This window comes from Podarcis melisellensis (assembly GCF_964234715.1).
Source record: "Podarcis melisellensis genome assembly, chromosome: 5".
Lineage (NCBI taxonomy): Eukaryota > Metazoa > Chordata > Lepidosauria > Squamata > Lacertidae > Podarcis > Podarcis melisellensis.
In genome coordinates, this window is record NC_138537.1 from 88,711,333 (window position 1) to 88,731,738 (window position 20,406).

General features: G+C 42.5%; 1 protein-coding gene across 1 annotated transcript in view; it reads left to right on the forward strand.

Moving 5' to 3' along the window:
- The first annotated feature begins 6,892 nt into the window (after nt 1-6,892).
- Nucleotides 6,893-20,406, forward strand: part of HELLS (helicase, lymphoid specific) — a 30,129-nt gene continuing 16,615 nt past the window's right edge. Inside the window, exons 1-9 of the mRNA XM_081911722.1 lie at nt 6,893-6,995; nt 8,494-8,615; nt 11,515-11,637; nt 13,090-13,146; nt 14,145-14,175; nt 14,265-14,329; nt 17,169-17,210; nt 17,992-18,216; nt 20,083-20,265. Of these exons, the coding sequence (XP_081767848.1) occupies nt 6,950-6,995; nt 8,494-8,615; nt 11,515-11,637; nt 13,090-13,146; nt 14,145-14,175; nt 14,265-14,329; nt 17,169-17,210; nt 17,992-18,216; nt 20,083-20,265 (894 nt within the window). The 5' untranslated portion in view covers nt 6,893-6,949. The remainder of the gene's footprint in view (nt 6,996-8,493; nt 8,616-11,514; nt 11,638-13,089; nt 13,147-14,144; nt 14,176-14,264; nt 14,330-17,168; nt 17,211-17,991; nt 18,217-20,082; nt 20,266-20,406) is intronic.

Sequence of the window (20,406 nt, forward strand, 5' to 3'; positions counted from 1 at the left end):
GGGCAGCATTTGCAACCCTTTGGCACCATTTTTGAGTGAATTGCCGAAAGTCAGATTTTTTATGAAATTCTGACCCCGGGGCTTATGGATTTTTTCAAAAAATAAAAATTCTGCAGGTTAAGTTGTCGAGGGCTGATTTCTTTTCCTGAGATAAAAAGCCTTCTGTTTCTACCGCCAAGCCTCTCAGGGGAGCATTTGCAACAGTTTGCACCATTTTTGAGTGAATTGCCAAAAGTCGGATTTTTGAACAAATTGTGACTTAGGGATTTTTTCAAAAGAATCTTTTTCTGCTGGTTAAGTTGTCGAGGGTTAATTTCTTTTCCTGTGATAAAACCCTTCTGTTTCGACCACCAAACTTCTCAGGGGAGCATTTGGAACCGTTTTGCACCATTTCTGAGTGAATTGCCAAAAGTCAGATATTTGATGAAATTGTGAACCCTGGGCTTATGGATTTTTTCAAAAGAATCTTTTTCTGCCGGTTAAGTTGTCGAGGGTTACTTTCTTTTCCTGAGATAGAAACCCTTCTTTTTCGACCGCCAAACCTCTCAGGGGAGCATTTGCAACCATTAGGCACCATTTTTGAGTGAATGGCCGAAAGTCAGATTTTTTATGAAATTGTGACCCCGGGGCTTACGGATTTTTTTAAAAAAAAAAATTCTGCAGGTAAATTAGCCGAGGGCAGATTTATTTTCCTGTGATAAAAAACCTTCTGTTGCGACCGCCAAACCTCTCAGGGGAGCATTTGCAACCGTTTGGCACCATTTTTGAGTGAATGGCCCAAAAATCAGATTTTTAATCAAGTTGTGACCCCGGAGCTTAGGGATTTTTTCAAAAAAATCTTTTTCTGCCGGTTAAGTTGTCGAGTGCTGATTTCTTTTCCTGAGATAAAAAGCCTTCTGTTTCGACCGCCAATCCTCTTAGGGGAGCATTTGCAACCGTATGGCAGCATTTTGAGTTAATGAACAAAAGTCAGATTTTTGATGATATTCTGACCCTGGGGCTTAGGGATTTTTTCCCAAAAAAAAATCTGCAGCTTAAGTTGTCGAGGGTTAATTACATTTCCTAAGATATCTGTTTTGACCGCCAAACCTCTCAGGGCAGCATTTGCAACCCTTTGGCACCATTTTTGAGTGAATTGCCGAAAGTCAGATTTTTGATGAAATTGTGACCCCGGGCCTTAGGGATTTTTTCAAAAAAAAAATCTTCAATTTAAGTTGTCGAGGGCTCATTTCTTTTCCTGTGATAAAAAGCCTTCTGTTTCGACCGCCAAACCTCTCAGGGGAGCATTTGCTACCGTTTTGCACCATTTTTGAGTGAATAGCCGAAAGTCAGATTTTTGATGAAATTGTGACCCTGGGGCTTGGGGACTTTTCCAAAAAAATATTTTTCTGCCGGTTAACTTGTCGAGGGCTGATTTCTTTTCCTGAGATAAAAAGCCTTCTGTTTCGACCTCCAAACCTCTCAGGGGAGCATTTGCAACCGTTTGCACCATTTTTGAGTGAATGGCCGAAAGCCAGATTTTTGATGAAATTGTGAGCCCATGGCTTATGGGATTTTTTCAAAAAAATCTTTTTCTGCAGGTTAAGTTGTCGAGCGCAGATTTCTTTTCCTGTGATAAAAAACCTTCTGTTGCGACCGCCAAACCTCTCATGGGACATTTGCAACCGTTTGGCACCATTTTTGAGTGAATGGCCGAAAGTCAGATTTTTGATGAAATTGTGACCCCAAGGCTTATGGATTTTTTCAAAAAATAATAATTCTGCAGGTTAAGTTCTGTTTTTTGATGAAATTGTGACCCCGGGGCTTAGAGATTTTTTCAAAAGAATCTTTTTCTGCCGGTTAAGTTGTCGAGGGTTAATTTCTTTTCCTGTGATAAAAACCCTTCTGTTTCGACCGCCAAACTTCTCAGGGGAGCATTTGCATCCGTTTGGCACCATTTTTGAGTGTATGGCAAAAAGTCGGATTTTTGATGAAATTGTGACCCCGGGGCTTAGGGATTTTTTCAAAAAAAACTTTTTCTGCCGGTTAAGTTGCCGAGGAATAAAAGTTACTGCATGTAATGCTTTGCAAGAGAATGTGATGAAAATGATGTATAGATGCTATATAACAGCAGTGAAACTAGCTAAAATGTATAAAGTAAGCAACAAATGTTGGAAATGTAAGGATGAAGAACGTACCTTTTATCATATGTGGTGGGAATGTAAGAAAGTGAAAAGCTTCTGGGAAATGATATACAATTAACTTAAAAGGATGTTGAAATATACATTTGTTAAAAAACCAAAAGCATTTCTACTTGGAATTGTAGGTACCGAAATAAATAGACAAAAAATTATTTTTATATGCAACTACGGCTGCAAAAACATTATTAACACAGAAATGGAAACAAGAAGAATTGCTGACCAAAGAAGAATGGCAGATGAAATTGATGGATTATGCAGAACTGGGAAAAATGACAAGGAGAATCTGAGAACAGCGGGACCAGAAGTTCCTGAAAGACTGGAGTAAATTTGTAAATTATTTGAAAGACAATTGTAGTCAAATGACTAGGTTTGTAGAGTTACAAGAAGTTTTGTAATGATAATTATAAGAAATATTGTTGGTGAGATTTAACAGAATTGATTAGAGGATTTTGATGACTAAGCAATAGTTATGAGATAAAATGCAGGAATAGGAGATGAATTTTGAAAATCATTAGGAGGGATTGATGGAAGACATAGGCTAACAATAGCCACCAATGTATAAGAAGAGAAGGGGTGGTTGTTTTGTTTGGAAAGTATGTTAAAACTAATAAAAATAAATACCCACACTGGAAGAATGGCAGATGCAGCTGATGGACTATATGCAACTAGCTGAGATGACTGGCCGAATCCGAGACCTGGGAGAAGAGAGGGTTGAAGAAGACTGGAAGAAATTTAAGATTTATTTACAAAAACATTGTAACTTGGTTGAATGTTAAGAAGGATGTTAGATCATAAATAACTGTCCACCACTAAATTAGATTTGAATTTGACGACAAGTGAGATTAAGAAGATTATATATTTTTCTTTCTGGAGAACTGTTAGATTGTATTAAAATGAACGGATATAAGATTCTAAACAAGATGATAATTTGTTTGAAAAAAACTTATTTATGATGTAAGTGGGTGCGGGAGACGTGAGGGAGTCCAAATAAGTGATGAAAATATGTTATGCAAATGAAGTTGGATATTATTTATGCATTTGTATTTAAAAAACCTTAATAAATTTTCTTTAAAAAAAAATTAAACTAATAAAAATAAAATAAAATAAAATCTGCACCTTTTCAGAACCCAAACCTGCCTCTGACATGAGTCCGTCTTTGGTAGTCTATAGAGGCAGAGTAAGTTAGAAGTCATCTACCGAACAGAATGGAGAGCCAAAAACCACCTCTGCCCAAGACACACGATCAAATACAATAGGGTGACAAGCGATATACAAGCTACACACAAATTAAATACAGCCAAGTTGGCCAGTTTAGAAGGAAAATAAATCCAAATTAGGGCAACGGACTTATTAGGTCAACCAAAATGTGACAAGACAGCGTATAAGTTCTCCAGAAGACTAAATAAGCCAAGTGGAGTAAGGGTGGAATCCTTAAATGAAACAGGTTGTGAAGGAGGTAGCAAATATTCAGATGAGACTTGGTTGGGTGCTGTGCAGGTTTGGGAAGGCAAAACATATAATGGTTTATTACGCATCTTTAGAAAAAAACAAAATCTTATATGCATGTAATTACATTTCCATACCCTCCAACATTTCTCCGATGAAAATAGGGACATCCTTCCACCCCCCCCCCCAGAACAGCAAACTTGTAACTTTAAACATTTTCAAAGGATAAGCTTTTGTAGACTACATTCCACTTCATCAAACTGTTACCCGCAGCTGGCAGGGGGTAACAGTGGATTTTTGGAGGAATGGCACCAAACTGCAATGAAATGCAAAAAAGGCGGGGGGGGGGGTGATTGTGACAATTGATGTAAAACTCAAGATAAAGCAACTATTCACAGCTGCTGGTGATAAAGGCACCATCCTAAATTTGTTATGTTAATTAACACCTGCAATGAAACATCTTTATCCAAACATCCAAACATCCAAACATCCAAACAACATCTTTATCCAAGCTTCAAAGGATACATTTCCAAGCTGAGCAGCTAAATTAATTTTCTAATTTAGCAGTTTTAGGCTAATCTCCCTCCTTTTGAAAGGCAAAGCTGGAGGATGCCCCAACATTTTTATTGGCAGGGGTTCCTCTCTCTTTTAACAAACTGAGGACAGGCAGAAATTCAAGGTGGCTTCTCAACCACCTTGGTTTAATCTCCATGCTTAGAGAGGTTTTACTTATCTCTGCCTGTTATGCAAACACATGAACTCTGCAGAGGAAAAAAGTGAAGAAACCTGTAAAGGAGTTGATGTGAAACGGGAAAGAAGAGGTAAAATGTGCAAGGCAGGGAGGGATAAAGATGAATATATTTTTTGCAGGAGAAGCCTTAAAATTGCTGCATATTATTTTACGCTAAAAATTAGAAATGGATTTATCACCATTTCTTTCCTCTCTCGTGAAGCCTTCACCCTGTACTTGTGACAACAGATCCCTTTCTGAGCAGCAGCAGCAGAGTGCATTTAACCTGTAAGGTTTAAGTGCTAAGAATCAAGGCAGCAGCCACAGGAAAGGAGGGTCGGGGGCTGTGATGGCAGAGAAGGGGACATGGCAGGACCCAAAGGTTAGAGCATGGGTAGGCAAACTAAAGGGGCACGGGTGGCGCTGTGGGTTAAACCACAGAGCCTAGGGCTTGCCGATCAGAAAGTTGGTGGTTCAAATCCCCGCAATGGGGTGAGCTCCCGTTGCTCGGTCCCAACTCCTGCCCACCTAGCAGTTTGAAAGCACGTCAAAGTTCAAGTAGATAAATAGGTACCACTCTGGTGGGAAGGTAAACGGTGTTTCCGTGCACTGCTCTGGTTTGCCAGAAGCGGCTTAGTCATGCTGGCCACATGATCTGGAAGCTGTACGCTGGCTCCCTCGGCCAGTAAAGCGAGATGAGTGCCGCAATCACAGAGTTGGCCACAACTGGACCTAATGGACCTTTAGGCAAACTTAGGCCCAGGGGCCGGATCCAGCCCAAAGGCCTTCTCAGTCCGGCCCACGGTCGGTCCGGGAATCAGCGTGTTTTTACCTGAGTAGAATGGGTCCTTTTATTTAAAATGCATCTCTGGGTTATTTGTGGGGCATAGGAATTCGTTCATTTTTACCCTCAAAATATAGTCCGGCCCCCCACAGGGTCTGAGGGACAGTGGACCGGCCCCCTACTGAAAAAATTTGCTGACCCCTGGGTTAGGGCTTCTATATCATTATGGTTCTTACTGGCACTGGTTGGAGTGCAGAGACATAAGGAAAGATCATATTCCCTCCTCCAAACCCACCCATGTCCTGAGATCTTCAGAAGAGACCCTTCTCTCCATCCTGTGCCCTCACTGGCATGCTTGGGGGTGGGCGCGGGAAAGGGCCTTATTGGTGGTGGCTCCTCCCACACAACTTTGGAACTCCCTGCTTAGGGAAGCTACGCTGGTTCCTTGCTTACTGCCTTTCCGCAGACAGTGGAAGATCCTTCTCCTTCCACCCGGCTTGGGGAAACTGACTACTTCTAGTGAAGGGGTTGGGGGTGTGCTATATCGATTGCAATTCTCTGCGTGTTTTTAATATTGAATATTCTATTTTAATAGTGTTTTTATTGCAGTTATCGGCTTGTTTTTAACAGAGCCCCCCCTTTCTATGATCAAAATATATATTTGGTATTTATTTCTTCCCTTAACTGTTCTTATTTTTAAGCCACCTATACGCTGCTTGAGTGTAAAAATAAAATAAAATCAAAAACTCTGAAAGCAGGTATTTAACTTTAAACATGCAACTTTTATTTTATTTTTAATTTTGCTTTTGTATCTGGCGACCAAACCACCAGTGTTTATTACTGTCATATACAGTGCTACCTCGGGATGCAAACGGGATCTGTTCTGGAGCCCCGTTCGCATCCAGAAGCAAATGTAACTAGCGATAGCACGTCTGCACACACGCGCGTCGCTTTTCGCCGCTTCTGCACATGCACATGACATCATTTTGAGTGTCTGCGCATGCGCAAGCGGCCAAACCCGGAAGTAACGCGCTCTGTTTCTTCCAGGTTGCTGCGGAGCGCAACTCGAATACGCTCAACATGAAGCATATTCAACCTGAGGCATGACTGATATATATATATATATAGGCAGAACCCGAATATATTTCTAACGCAGTTGTTTCAAGGGAAACCGCATTGTTATTCTTGCTGCTGTTATTTTTAAACACACACACAAACATATAGATGTAGATATACCGTATAAAATTATCGGTAGTTCTTTTTAAACAAATATATCTATATATAATTATTGCTAGTTATTTTAAATAATTATTGTGTGTGTGTGTATATGTAATTGTTTAAAATGACTAGCGATAATTATATATATATTTGTTTAAAAATAGCCATTTTATATATAATATGCAAAATGTGTGTCTCTATCTACCGTTACTTTTAAACAATTTTATATATGAGTGTGTGTTTGTGTATTTGCTTAAAAACAACAGTAGCAACGACCAGAACGCAAGTTCCCCCTGAAACAGTTCCATTAGAAATATATTGGGTTTCTGCCATTTCGCCTTCGGACTGACTCTTGCCCGAGGCAACTCCGCGGAGCCGTTCCCCTCGAGCAGCCCGCAGCGCGTCCCTCTACCCTTTTTCTCCTCTGCTATCTCTCTAGGGATTTGTTGTCTCGGGAGTTTCCCGCGAAGGCGCCGCTTTTCCCCCGCCCCTCTTCTCGCGATATTTGGAAAGCGCGCGGTTTTTTTCCCCACTCCGCCGGAAGCGCCGCGAGGCGTTCGAAACCCGGCGCGAGTCAGAAGCGGCGGCGCGATGCCTGTGGAGGAGAGCGGCGGAGCCTCGTCCGGGAGCCACGCAGGTGGGGAGCCGCCAAGGGAGGCCGGGGGGGGGGACTGTTTATTGTGGGCTAAGGGGTCCCCTGAGCATGTGCAGAGCGCTCTCCGCCTCGCCCGCCCCCCCCAGAAGAAAGCCCGGGAAGAAAAGCCCAGCAGCAGCAGCAGCAGCAGCGCCTTTCTTTTTATCGCTTATTGTGGAGGCGAGGCTGCCTCCCGCAAGGTTGCCCCAGAGCATGTGCAGAGTGCGCTCCCCTCCTTTTGCTTAATCTGGTGTTTTCTTTGTTTTCTTTTTGTAACCCTTAAAACTTTAATAAATATTACTTTGGAAAAAAAAGAGAGAGAAACTATCCGAGCATCGGCAGCGCACTTATTTTTTCTCATTTATTCTTCTTTGCGCGCCGCCATCGCTTTGGCTCGATGGTAGCTTTGGAAGCCTGGAGGAGCTCTATATATATCGGTATATATAACTATATATATAAGTAGCTAACTATATATATATATATATATATATATATATGTATATATATATGTATATATATATATATAATATAAACCTGTATCTATATCTAAATATATCTAAATATATCTATGTATCTAAATATATTATAAATGTATTATATATTATATTATAGTAAGTATATTATATAAATATATATTTATAATTCCTATCTATATGTTAAATATAAACATGTATCTATATAGATAGGCGAGAGTGGGGGGAGTCAGAGAGGTGAAAAAAATACGGGGCTGGTGTTGGTTGGTGGGATTTTAACCTCCTTCATGAGGATAAGTAGGAATTTAGCAAAGTAGGGTGCAGCTTTCCTCCCCCCCCCTCCAAAAAACAAACAAACAGAAAAGTTTGTAGCACTGATCCTCAAGCCAAAGTACAACTTTTACTATGCTGCTATTATTTTCCACCTCATTTCGCTTTGTAGCTGGTGACCGGTATCCATTACTTGTTTGTATTGTTCTTGATGAACGCTATATTATAAAGAGACAACAATGGGGGTCAACGGAAGAATTGGGGGGAAAGATGGTGGTAAAGGGATGGAGGTCTTTTAAGATGGAGGATTCAGGAGCTAGAACCAACAAGTACTGTGTTTTATATATGGTGTATACATACATATACACGCGGGTGGCGCTGTGGGTTAAACCGCAGAGCCTAGGACTTGTTGATCAGAAGGTTGGCGGTTCGAATCCCTGCGACGGGGTGAGCTCCCGTTGCTCGGTCCCAGCTCCTGCCAACCTAGCAGTTTGAAAGCACGTCAAAGTGCAAGCAGATAAATAGGTACCACTCCGTTGGGAAGGTAAACACCGTTTCCGTGTGCTGCTCTGGTTCACCAGAAGTGGCTTAGTCCTGCTGGCCACATGACCCGGAAGCTGTACGCCGGCTTCCTCGGCCAATAAAGCAAGATGAGCGCCACAACCCCAGAGTCGGTCACGACTAGACCTAATGGTCAGGGGTCCCTTTAGCCCAGGTTAGCGGTTTCCTAGTCATGCTTGTCTTGTGTTTTTGCTCAGGACACCTGCAGGAAGACATGGGTGCAGAAGCTGGAGCCACCGAAATCACAGCAGCAATGTTGCAGGAGGAGAAGCAGCTTGAGGCAGAAGGAATAGAAGAGGAGAGGCAGATAATGGAGAAGGTAAAGTGTGTTTGCTGCAAGTTGACCGAGGAGAGTTTGGGTTTAAGGGGGGGTGGAGTATGCAGTTATTAATAAACAATAACTAGAAATCCTTTTATTTGAAGTCTTTGTGTCCTGCCATTCCTCGTAAAAGGGCAGCTCGCAGAATAACCCAAGACATAAACTTTATAATAAATAAGAAACACAGCTTGCGTGGAATTAAAAGCAGTCACAGCTGGCTTTGTGACTATGCTGCAGTCCAAACCAAGGTGATTTTTAGATACTTGTTTCAACTTGTCGGTTGAAAAATTTGCTGTAGGCACTGAAGTGAGATCCCTTCTACCTGGTACTGGCTTGTTGAAAAATTCCCATAATCTGTTAATCACTTAAGAACCCAAGAAGAGCTGGATCACACCAAAGGCCTGTCTCCCCTATCCGGCATCTATTTCCCCCGCAGTGGCCAGTGGTAAGTCATGCCCTTAGTTATCACTTGCATGATGGAAATACAGTGGTACCTCGGGTTAAGTACTTAATTCGTTCCGGAGGTCTGTTCTTAACCTGAAACTGTTCTTAACCTGAAGCACCACTTTAACTAATGGGGCCTCTTGCTGCTGCGATGCCGGAGCGTGATTTCTGTTCTCATCCTGAAGCAAAGTTCCTAACCCGAGGGACTATTTCTGGGTTAGCGGAGTCTGTAACCTGAAGCGTATGTAACCTGAAGCGTATGTAACCCGAGGTACCACTGCAGTGGGTCATATCTAGGGCTGTGTGCTCAGAGCTCGCACAATGGGACTTGCATTTTGTCTCTTCCTCCAACCCTCTGAAGCAGATTTTGAGGAGCCTAGGACTTGTCGCTCAGAAGGTCGGCGGTTCTAATCCCCGCGACGGGGTGAGCTCTTGTTGCTTGGTCCCTGCTCCTGCCAACCTAGCAGTTTGAAAGCACGTCAAAGTGCAAGTAGATAAATAGGTACCGCTCCGGCGGGAAGGTAAACGGCGTTTCCGTGCGCTGCTCTGGTTCGCCAGAAGCGGCTTAGTCATGCTGGCCACATGACCCGGAAGCTGTACGCCAGCTCCCTCAGCCAATAAAGCGAGATGAGCGCCGCAACCCCAGAGTCTGTCACGACTGGACCTAATGGTCAGGGGTCCCTCTACCTTTTAAAGTTTTAGGTTACTTAAGAAATTTTAAGAGATTAACATAAAATTGTAGAATGGAGTACCATCTTGTCCCTTCGAACAGCCCCATTTACAGCTACCTCTGAATGTTCTGGTGGGTGCACCACACATGCTCCAAGCAGCCTAATTCTTCAAGCCACTCTTAAATTGAGGATTTTCTTCCCTTCCTGTTCAAGGCAGTGAATGTAATAGAGCTGGTTTAGCAATGTGACCATAACGTACCCAAAATACAGAACCAGAAAAATAAAGGGGCATCGTAAGACATTTTTCCAAGGACAAAATTGTCACAGCCTTTCATTTTCTTAAGATTTTTTGGGACATAAAGCCAATATAAATACAGTGGTACCTCAGGTTAAGAACTTAATTCCTTCCAGAGATCTGTTCTTAACCTGAAACTGTTCTTAATCTGAAGCACCACTTTAACTAATGGGGCCTCCCGCTGCCACCACTGCGCGATTTCTGTTCTCATCCTGAAGTAAAGTTCTTAACCTGAGGTACTATTTCTGGGTTAGCGGAGTCTGTAACCTGAAGCGTCTGTAACCCAAGGTACCACTGTAGTCTGTAACACCCCCCTCTTTTTTTGACTGAAGTGTCTAGTGCTTAATATAAATTATTCCCTTAAGAAAATAGGTTACTCTGATGGTTCCCCTACTTTCTTGGGCCCTTTTCTCCAAGGATGGAGGAGACGTTTTAAAGAATGGGAATAAAATGTATGGCATTTGCTGTTTCCCTTAAATTTGAAGCCTGGCTAGTAAGCGTGTGTTCAGATGCATCCTGCTTGCTAGGGCTTCCTTCATTTAGATTAAGGAAATGTTGAGTAGTGTAATCTGGAACTTTAAAAAGGCCCTACATAAATTGATTGAGGCAGCTCTTCCATCATGACTAGTGCTGTCCCACAAGGTGGTGTTGATTAATCCTTGCACTACGGTTGATGTTGTGACCCAGGTACAATTATTGTAAAATACCGCATTTCAGATTTAAATTATTTGGGGCAAACTCTCCAGAGATTCTTTGAAATAAAATTTGGTTGTGATGAAAGACAACAACCAGGCAGAGGGCCTTCTCGGTAGTGGCGCCTGCCCTGTGGAACGCCCTCCCACCAGGTGTCAAAGAGAAAAGTAACTACCAAACTTTTAGAAGACATCTAAAGGCAGCCCTGTTTAGGGAAGCTTTTAATGTTTAATAGGTTATTGTATTTTAGTGTTTTGTTGGAAGCTGCCCAGAGTGGCTGGAGAAGCCCAGCCAGATGGGTGGGGTATAAATAAAAACTATTATTATTATTATTATTATTATTATTATTATTATTTATTATTATTATAACAAGGTTCATCCCTTTAGAAAGAGGAAGAAAAGGCGTCCAACAGCAGCACTAGCTGCTTTCATCTTATTAAGGCCTACGGTTAAGCTGACAAATCAAGCTTCCCATACTCTGTTTAACCCTCCTGGTCCCTTTGGATCTCTTGTTTGTATTCCAAAGGCAGGGAATTCAGAGCATAACTACAGCAGGTGCAAAACGAGTAAAACCATGGCTTCTCATCAGGAAACTCTGGGCAGTTTAGTAGTGTGAATTCTCTCAGGTTTAACACAGGTATATTTCCAATACTTCTTGGGGAAAGCTAAAGAAGAGTTGAGTGACCTCGGGTTAATATTGGTTTCCCTTTCTATTGACAATGTGCTGTGCATTTTAATGGCTGCAATAATACCACACTGAGTTACTGCTGATAATGGCTTCTTGTTTGTCTCCTAGGCTCGCATGTCCTGGGACAGAGACTCAACTGAAATGCGCTACAAGAGGCTTCAACACTTGCTTGAGAAAAGCAACATCTACTCGAAGTTCTTGCTGACCAAAATGGAACAGCAGCAGCTGGAGGTAAGTGTGCTCTAAAGTTGGAAGTGAAGAAATTAGACTTGTGTGTCTGATAAAGTACATTAAAAAAGTACGCTGATGTGAGCCTCAGGTTCACATGCCTTCCCCTCTGGCTGTGAAGAAGGGTTGAGAACCTTTCAGTTGCATTTATGATTAGCGGCAGTTTGTTTTTTTCTGAATTGAACAATGGTTAGTTTTAAATATTGTTTGTTTGAAACAAGCCTTCAAACAATGGGTTATGAAGCTGGCTTATTGCAACAAACCATGGTTAATATTAACCAAAGTTTAGAACTTGTGCGTTGATGCAGTTCTCAGGACATCTTAGCACAGCCATTGAGAGGTATCCGTAACATTTTGGACACTCAGCATTCATCATAATAAAAATGAAGCTATTTCTATATTTGGTCTCCTTTTTTACTTGTGTAGACTCTTGAAAGTTCAATTCTTACGCATAATTTCAACAGCATTCATTTAACACTGGCTCTGAAAGTTGCAAAACAGTACAAGAAGCAGGGTAGATTTAGAATGTTGTTTTAAGCTTTTAAGGGACACTGGTGGCGCTGTGGGTTAAACCACAGGGCCTAGGACTTGCCGATCAGAAGGTCAGCAGTTCGAATCCCTGCGACAGGGTGAGCTCCCATTGCTCGGTCCCTGCTCCTGCCAACCTAGCAGTTTGAAAGCATGTCCAAGTGCAAGTAGATACATAGGTACCACTCCAGCGGGAAGGTAAACAGCATTTCCATGTGCTGCTCTGGTTGGCCAGAAGCGGCTTAGTCATGCTGGACACATGACCCAGAAGCTGTCTGCAGACAAATGCCGGCTCCCTCGGCCAGTAATGTGAGATGAGCGCCTCAACCCCAGAGTCGTCTGCAACTGGACCTAATGGTCAGGGGTCCCTTTACCTTTAAGCTTTTAACAAGTCTGCTATAAGGTCATTTTAAGAATGGAGATAGAATGGTTTGTTTCCCAGTATCACATTTAAATATGTTAAGTTTGTTTTGCTGTCCAGACATTCCCTTCTTTCAGATACCCACCTGCCTGCACTATTTCCTCCAGTATTTACAGAATGTAGACGCACTTTCTCAAAATGCCACAGTAGTGGTTGAGGCGTAAAGCATGCTTGCCTCTTAGTGTAAAGAAATAAAGGAAACAAATTCTTTCTTGCAGAATAGATGTTTCACAGCCATTGGGTGGCAAGTGGAATATTTCCTTAACTTGGTGGCAACTTTCAGATCTGGACCCTGGATATAAACATGTCAACATAAAATGCCTGTATTGAGGAGTTTAGAGTCTTTTTACTTGCAGTTAATAAGATTGGTAAACTGTTGTGTGCTTTCACCCTTGTTCTTAGGGTGATTGGACATTTAAATCTGTTGCGGTATTTTTCGTCCCAGTTTTAAAATGTTTGAGAGATTTGGTGGATAGAAACATGTGCGTTCTTTTTCTTTCTTTAAGGAGCAAAGAAAGAAAGAAAAGCTAGAAAAGAAGAAAGCATCACCAAACACTACAAAGGTAAAATAATTTTCATTTGGGAAATTCTTTTCTTTAGGGAAAGGTTTCTTGGGTGATAGTGGGAGAAAGTTAAGTCCCTGGTTGAAGGAAATAAGAGTGCCTTGGTTACCCAGGTGGAAAATGGGTAATTTGACCCTGTTGTTTCTTTTGGAAGAACCACTGGGGGCTGGAGGAGTCCATAGCTTGTGGGTACTGCTTTTCCTAACTGTGTTCCTGGGTTTGAAGCTTGTTGCTGTAGCTGGACTGCTTCTTAACAGCTACGGTTGGCTAAACCATCTGCTGGAAGATAGAGACTCTACTACTTGAAGACTTCTAGATATGTTCTGTGTGGGGCTGACTTTGAGAAAAAAGTATTTCTGAAACCCTTTGGCTATGCAGCATTGGTCATGCACAAGAGTAGACCCATTAAAATTGGTGGGTTGATACTAATTGGCCCTACTCGGAGTGTAACGCTATGTTTTTTATTTTGTTTGCGTTTTATTTTTTTAAAAGGTCAAATACTGTTTGATACAGCGAAGCAATATTTGTTTTAAAACATATTAAAGAGCGACCATTGTTTGTACATAAAGTTCTGTTGCAATTGCTGGTATGTTCTCTAGTTTCTGATCATAGTGGTGGTGGTGATGATGATTTTGAAGATCATTGGAGCAACTACCTATACCCTTTTGCACTAAAGTATACTTTGGAAAACGGCGTTTCCGTGCACTGCTCTGGTTCGCCAGAAGCGGCTTAAGTCATGCTGGCCACATGACCCGGAAGCTGTCTGCGGACAAACGCTGGCTCCCTCGAACTATAGAGCGAGATGAGCACCGCAACCCCAGAGTCGTCCACGACTGGACCTAACGGTCAGGGGTTCCTTTACCTTTATACTTTGGAAATAGTTTGTGGCCAGGTTTTTATGTAAAATAATAGAGAAGAATTGTTTGCAGCAGTGATTTCATCATTCTTATATAAAATATAAGTTTGTTAATGGTTTTGTCCTAAATGCTTTGCTTCAGAATGAAAATGATGGAAGAGAAGGCAAATTGGGTAAGACTTATCACATTCTTAAAAAAAACCTGTTGTGTTTTTGCTGTTAAAAGTTCAGCTGCTGATTCCTGTCCAATACTTTGTTGCAGCTACAAAAAAGAAGAGAGCCAGAGAAGACGAAACCTACAGTATTTCGGAAGTCATATCGAAAGAGGTAAATAGCTAGGGTGAAAATCCACCAAGGTTATTGAGTGATTTTCATGGCTATGTGGAGATTTTTCGTGATGCAAGCCTGTCCGGTAAACAACTCTGAATTTTCAGTTAGGTAGAATCTTTACAATATCTTGTTTTAAAGGCACAATGAGTTGAAAGGGAAACCCATGTTATCAAGGAGAACAGAAAAGGTTTTCAGTGGATATCACCATTTGCTTTAATACAAGGTGCATTCTGATTTGGGTAGAAGAGCTGGCATTCTTAAAATACAAGCATAGCTGGGATTTGATCCACTTGCCTCAGGAGGTGGTGTCTGTACCTGGAGGGAGCCTAAAATGCCATTTTGTTTCTTCCTCCTACCTGCATGCATGGGCATGTTCCCAGGCAGCGCAACAGGATGTTGAAGCTATGAGCAGCCTCAGCATGCCTCCATAACCCTGTCAAGCCCTCCCTTGCTACTCCCTGTGTCTTGGAGCAACTTTAGCTAAGCAGAGAGAGAAAAGAGGATATGGAGGAGGAGGAGGAGGGCAGGGCATCTCTGAGAAGGGAAGATAGGAGCAACCTGACATGGACAATAATAGAGGGGTAATAACCTCACTCCTCAAATCTTTATGAAGAGTGCAAGGCAGAAGCACATGAGTCACAGACTCAATACTGACATCTCCGCAGGGACATAACCGTTTTCCTAGTGGAATTTTTTGAAATCTACCCTCAAGTACAGCCAAAGGCAATATATTCAGTCTTGCGAAAATGAAAGCACATCTGTATTTTGGAATTGTTAAATTTCGCAAATAGGGTGTTCAAAATGACTAGGTAGAAAATAATCATACCATGGTCAAAATTTCCTTATTGTGGCCAGATAATTCTGTCACTTGATATCATATAGGCGCTGTCTAGTTAAATTATTTGCTTTACTGAAGCCCAGTGTTAGTAACTGTTCTGATAAACCAGAACAGTTTTGGTTGACAATTTTAGTCTCAAGCGCTCTCTTGACAACCTGGCAATACTAAGGGTAGTAGATCAGTGGGGTTTAAATTTAGGCGAAGCCAATAATTAAATGTCCTACGCCAAATCTGTAATTCGACAGAGGGGAGGTTAGCCTCTAAGTGCAATCAAGCATTTGGAAGACAGGATGGAACAGAAAAAAATTGCCCTATATAAAACAGTAGGATCGCTGTGGAGTTTGGGGTATGGGAGTGCTGATGGGGCTTCATTCTTCTCATTAGTCGTCTTGCACCTGCCCTCGCTGGCCACAGGCAGATGGCTTCACTTGCAGAACAGGTTTTTCTGAACCCTTTAAAACACTCTGCTTATCAGGAGATGTCGTTCCAGTAGCTGTAACCGCACTGGCAGCAGCAATAACTGCTTCAGATGGCACAAGAAAACCAATGGTACTTAGCTCCGCAAGCTCCTCTTCCAGTGTTTGTATTTCTGAGAGAACTTGTTCGGAGCGCTATAGGCCAGAGCTTTCCAATCTGTGTGTCATGACAAACGAGTGTGTGGATATGTCATGTGAGAGTTCCCCACACTCCTCCCGGGGTTGGAAAGGGTTTAGTTTAACCTCTGGTTTGCTAATAAAACTGAATCACCGTGTCTAAAAAGTGTGTCACGTTTGGAGAGCTCTGCTTTAGGCCTTACAAACAGGCACAAGCCCTTCTCATTGGAGGTTTAGAATCTCTGTTCCATATTTGCAGACCAGGCAGTCTCCTTTGTCTGGTGTTCCTGGACTCCTGGGGGGATCCTATTGTCTTGTTGTCCTTCTATCTCAAGGGTCAGCAAACTTTTTCAGCAGGCGGCCAGTCCGCTGTCCCTCAGACCTTGTGGGGGGCCGGACTACATTTTGAAAATAAAAAGATGAACGAATTCCTATGCCCCACAAATAACCCAGAGATGCATTTTAAATAAAAGCACACATTCTACTTATGTAAAAACACCAGGCAGGCCCCACAAATAACCCAGAGATGCATTTTAAATAAAAGGACACATTCTACTCAAGTAAAAATACGCTGATTCCCAGATTGTCTGCAGGCTGGATTTAGAAGGCGACTGGGCTGGATCCGGCCCCAGGGCCTTAGTTTGCCTACCCATTTTCTACCTGTTCTACAGGGATGAAGTTAGTCCCACTTTCATGTCATTTCACAGGTGTATTTCTCAGCCTCTCCAGAGGTCTTCCTGTGTGCACCCTGCCAAGTGAAGGGAGACAGAAGTCCTTCTGATCAGTGTCTATTTTAGTGTTCCAAACAAACAGGTTTTGCAAACTAAGCTGCTGATTAATTGTTTCATATGCCAGAAAGGAGACTTTTGTGCTGCATTTTCATGTGTGGGTTTTTTTAAAAAACGTTTGGATTTTAATAGTCATTTTTACTCTGTTTTGTAGGCTGCCCAGGACCATATAAATTTAGTAAAAATAACAATGCACTCCTCCCCTCCCCAGATTTTAGCTAAGGCTTAATGAAATTTTGCTTCCATGATCTAGGTTAGGGGCACAGTGTCCCATAGGAAGACAAACACTTGTGACAAAAGTGTTGGCTGGATGTGGTGAGTGATGAACACCCACATTCTTTCTGATTTTTTGCTAACTGGCATCGTGAGTGCTCGCATGGAGTAAATATTGTAGATGTGCATTAGCATGCTCAGCAGTGATTCTATATATTATACTGTATATGGATGGTGCGTGTGAATTATATTCATGTTGTGTTAAATGTGTATGCCCTTCATTTCCTTCCATCCGGCCTTTTAATATCCTTTTTTGTTAATGCACTGTGGAATTTTATGTTGAAAAGTTCATTTAAAGTTGTCAACAAATGATTTCAGAGTTGTACTCTTTCTTTTTTTGGCAGGAAATCTTGTTGGCAGCAAAGAAAAGCAGAGTTGAAAATCAGGTATATCAGCTTTGCTTAAATCTTGTTTGTAAATACTGATTGCCTTGGAGTTACACGTTTCGTATCAGAGCCTCATGTTTCGGTACATAAATGAGCATGGCACAGCAGCCTTTTGCTTGTTTCTGAAATTTCCTTTAACAACTGTGAAGATGGATTTATTACATATCAAAGAAAAGTAGCTAGAGGAGAATCTAAACTGGATTACAGTGGTACCTCGTAAGACGAATACCTCGCAAGATGAAAAATGCGCAAGACGAAAGAGTTTTCCGTTTTTTGAGTCGTTCCGCAAGACGAATTTCCCTATGGGCTTGCTTCGCAAGACGAAATGTCTTGCGAGTTTGTTTCTTTTTTCTTAAAGCCGCTTAGCCGCTAATAGCCGCTAAGCCGTGCTTCGCAAGATGAAAAAAACGCAAGACGAAGAGACTCGCGGAACGGATTAATTCCGTCTTGCGAGGCACCACTGTATTTTTAAGCTATTTGGTCTAAAGACATGTCAATACAACAGAGAAAGCAACATAGAAACTCCACCCTTCCAATGGTTCAATTAAGTTTGTGGAGAGGATATATTTTAGAAGATTCGGATAAAGTGACATTTTGATGACTTGGTTTGTGATGATAAAAGATGCAGCCCATGAATTCATGCCTATTCCCTTTTCTTTATCCGTTTTAGTTTTCCTCCTCCCATTTTGTATCATAATGTTTGATGGCATTTGTATTTTGCCTTCATTTATAAATTCGTAGCAAGTTTGTGAAATATCTGTCTATAAACGTCCTTCTGCAGAATGAAAGCTCTCCTCCAAAACTATGTACAGAAGAACTCCAGAATAACGGGGACTCAAATAGCATCATCAAGGACAGACTGGCACAGGCGGTGCGTAACACTGCCAAGCAGTTCGTCGACCCAGTACGGAAATTTAACGGGCAGCCCGTGCCTTTTCAACAGCCCAAGCTCTTCACTGGAGGAATAATGAGGTGGTACCAAGTTGAAGGCATGGAATGGCTTAGGGTAAGGATTTAACTCGACTCAAAAACTTATTTGTTGTGTTATAGAAGAGTAAAAGAAGCCATGTTTCCAGTTGGCTAGATCTTTGGTGCAGTCGCTTGCAATTAGCAAGTACTTGTGATACTGATCTCAAACATTACAGTGGTACCTCGGGTTACATACGCTTCAGGTTACAGACTCCGCTAACCCAGAAATATTACCTTGGGTTAAGAACTTTGCTTCAGAATGAGAACAGAAATTGTTCTCCGGTGGCGCGGCAGCAGGAGGCCCCATTAGCTAAAGTGGTGCTTCAGGTTAAGAACAGTTTCAGGTTAAGAATGGACCTCCAGAACGAGTTAAGTACGTAACCAGAGGTACCACTGTAGTCTGATCCAAAATCAGTCATACGTGGAATAGACCCATTGAAGGCAGTGGGCTTAATTTCAGTGGATCTACTTCTGAGGTTGACTTAGCTGGATAAAAAGGTAAAGGACCCCTGGACAGTTAAGTCCAGTCAAATGCGATTGTGGAGTTGTGGGGCTCATCTCGCTTTCAGACTGAGGGAGCCAGCGTTTGTCCACAGACAGCTTTCCAGGTCATGTGGCCAGCATGACTAAACAGCTTCTGGCGCAACAGAAGCCAGAGCACATGGAAACGCCGTTTACCTTGCCAACACAGCGGTACCTATTTATCTACTTGCACTGGCGTCCTTTCAAACTGCTAGGTTGGCAGGAGCTGGGGTAGAGCAACGGGAGCTCACCCCTTCGCGGGGATTCATACTGCCAACCTTCTGATCAGCAAGCCCAAGATGCTCAGTGGTTTAGACCACAGTGCCACCCACATCCCTTTCTAGCTGGATATCACCCATTGGCTTCATGGCTTCACTTTTTCTGTCCCATAAGCTCCTTAAACCTGCCTGTGACAAACAGAACACTTAAGCAGTGGTGGACTTGGGTAATGTGGGGCTCTGTGCGAGGGCAAAATTTGCCCCCCCCCCCAGCCCTTGAGCTGTCTTCCTAAAGGCGAGTAAAGAGGTGCTCTGCTTGGTGAACCCAAACTGCGAAGGCACTAACCAGGCTTTGGGAAGGAGGAGAAAGGACTCTAGGACCCTTCCCTGTGTGTGCACAATGTTCTTTGTTGCTTAGTCGTGTCCGACTTTTCATGACCCCATGGACCAGAGCACGCCAGGCATTCCTGTCTTCCACTGCCGCCCGCAGTTTGGTCAAACTCATGCTGGTAGCTTCGAGAACACTGTCCAACCATCTCATCCTCTGTCGTCCCCTTCTCCTTGTGCCCTCCATCTTTCCCAACATCAGGGTCTTTTCCAGGGAGTCTTCTCTTCTCATGAGGTGGCCAAAGTATTGGAGCCTCGGCTTCAGGACCTGTCCCTCCAGTGAGCACTCAGGGCTGATTTCCTTCAGAATGGAGAGGTTTGATCTTCTTGCAGTCCATGGGACTCTCAAGAGTCTCCTCCAGCACCATAATTCAAAAGCATCAATACACTGCCCTAAATCTGCCCCTAACTTGACCACAATTCATGCACCATTCCCCACGATGCCTAAGAAGCTTTTAACTGAGGTTTGATGGTAGTTCCTGACTTAACAGTAATGGTGGCTGTTCCATTTCCGGTGGATGCCGCTTCTAGAGACTTGGATATTGAGTAAATGGAAACTGAAAGCAGCTAAGCACCTCTAAAGCATGGTTTGCCTGTACATCGGAAGCTCAGTCCAATAATCACTGTTACCAATATTAAGTAATTCTTGAAAACAATAGGCTACACTTGTGAAAGAACATGAACTGGATTGTAAATGTTGGGCAAGTCAAATTTCAATGATATCCATTAATCGGGTGTAAAGAAAATGTTTCTCTCTCTCTCTCTCTTGTATGCAGATGCTCTGGGAGAACGGCATCAATGGCATTTTGGCTGATGAAATGGGCTTAGGAAAGACAATCCAATGTATCGCAACAATAGCATTGATGATAGAGAGAGGGGTCACTGGGCCATTTCTGGTATGTGGGCCCCTCTCCACGCTTCCTAACTGGATGGCAGAATTCAGAAGGTTTACTCCTAAGGTAAAAAATGACTTTTAAAGTAATAGAACAAACCTCTTTTTAATGAGAGAACCACATCCTGCATTGCGGGGGGGGGGGGGTGGACTAGATGACACTTGAGGCCCCTTCCGACTCTACAATTTTGTGATTCCCCCGGGGAAC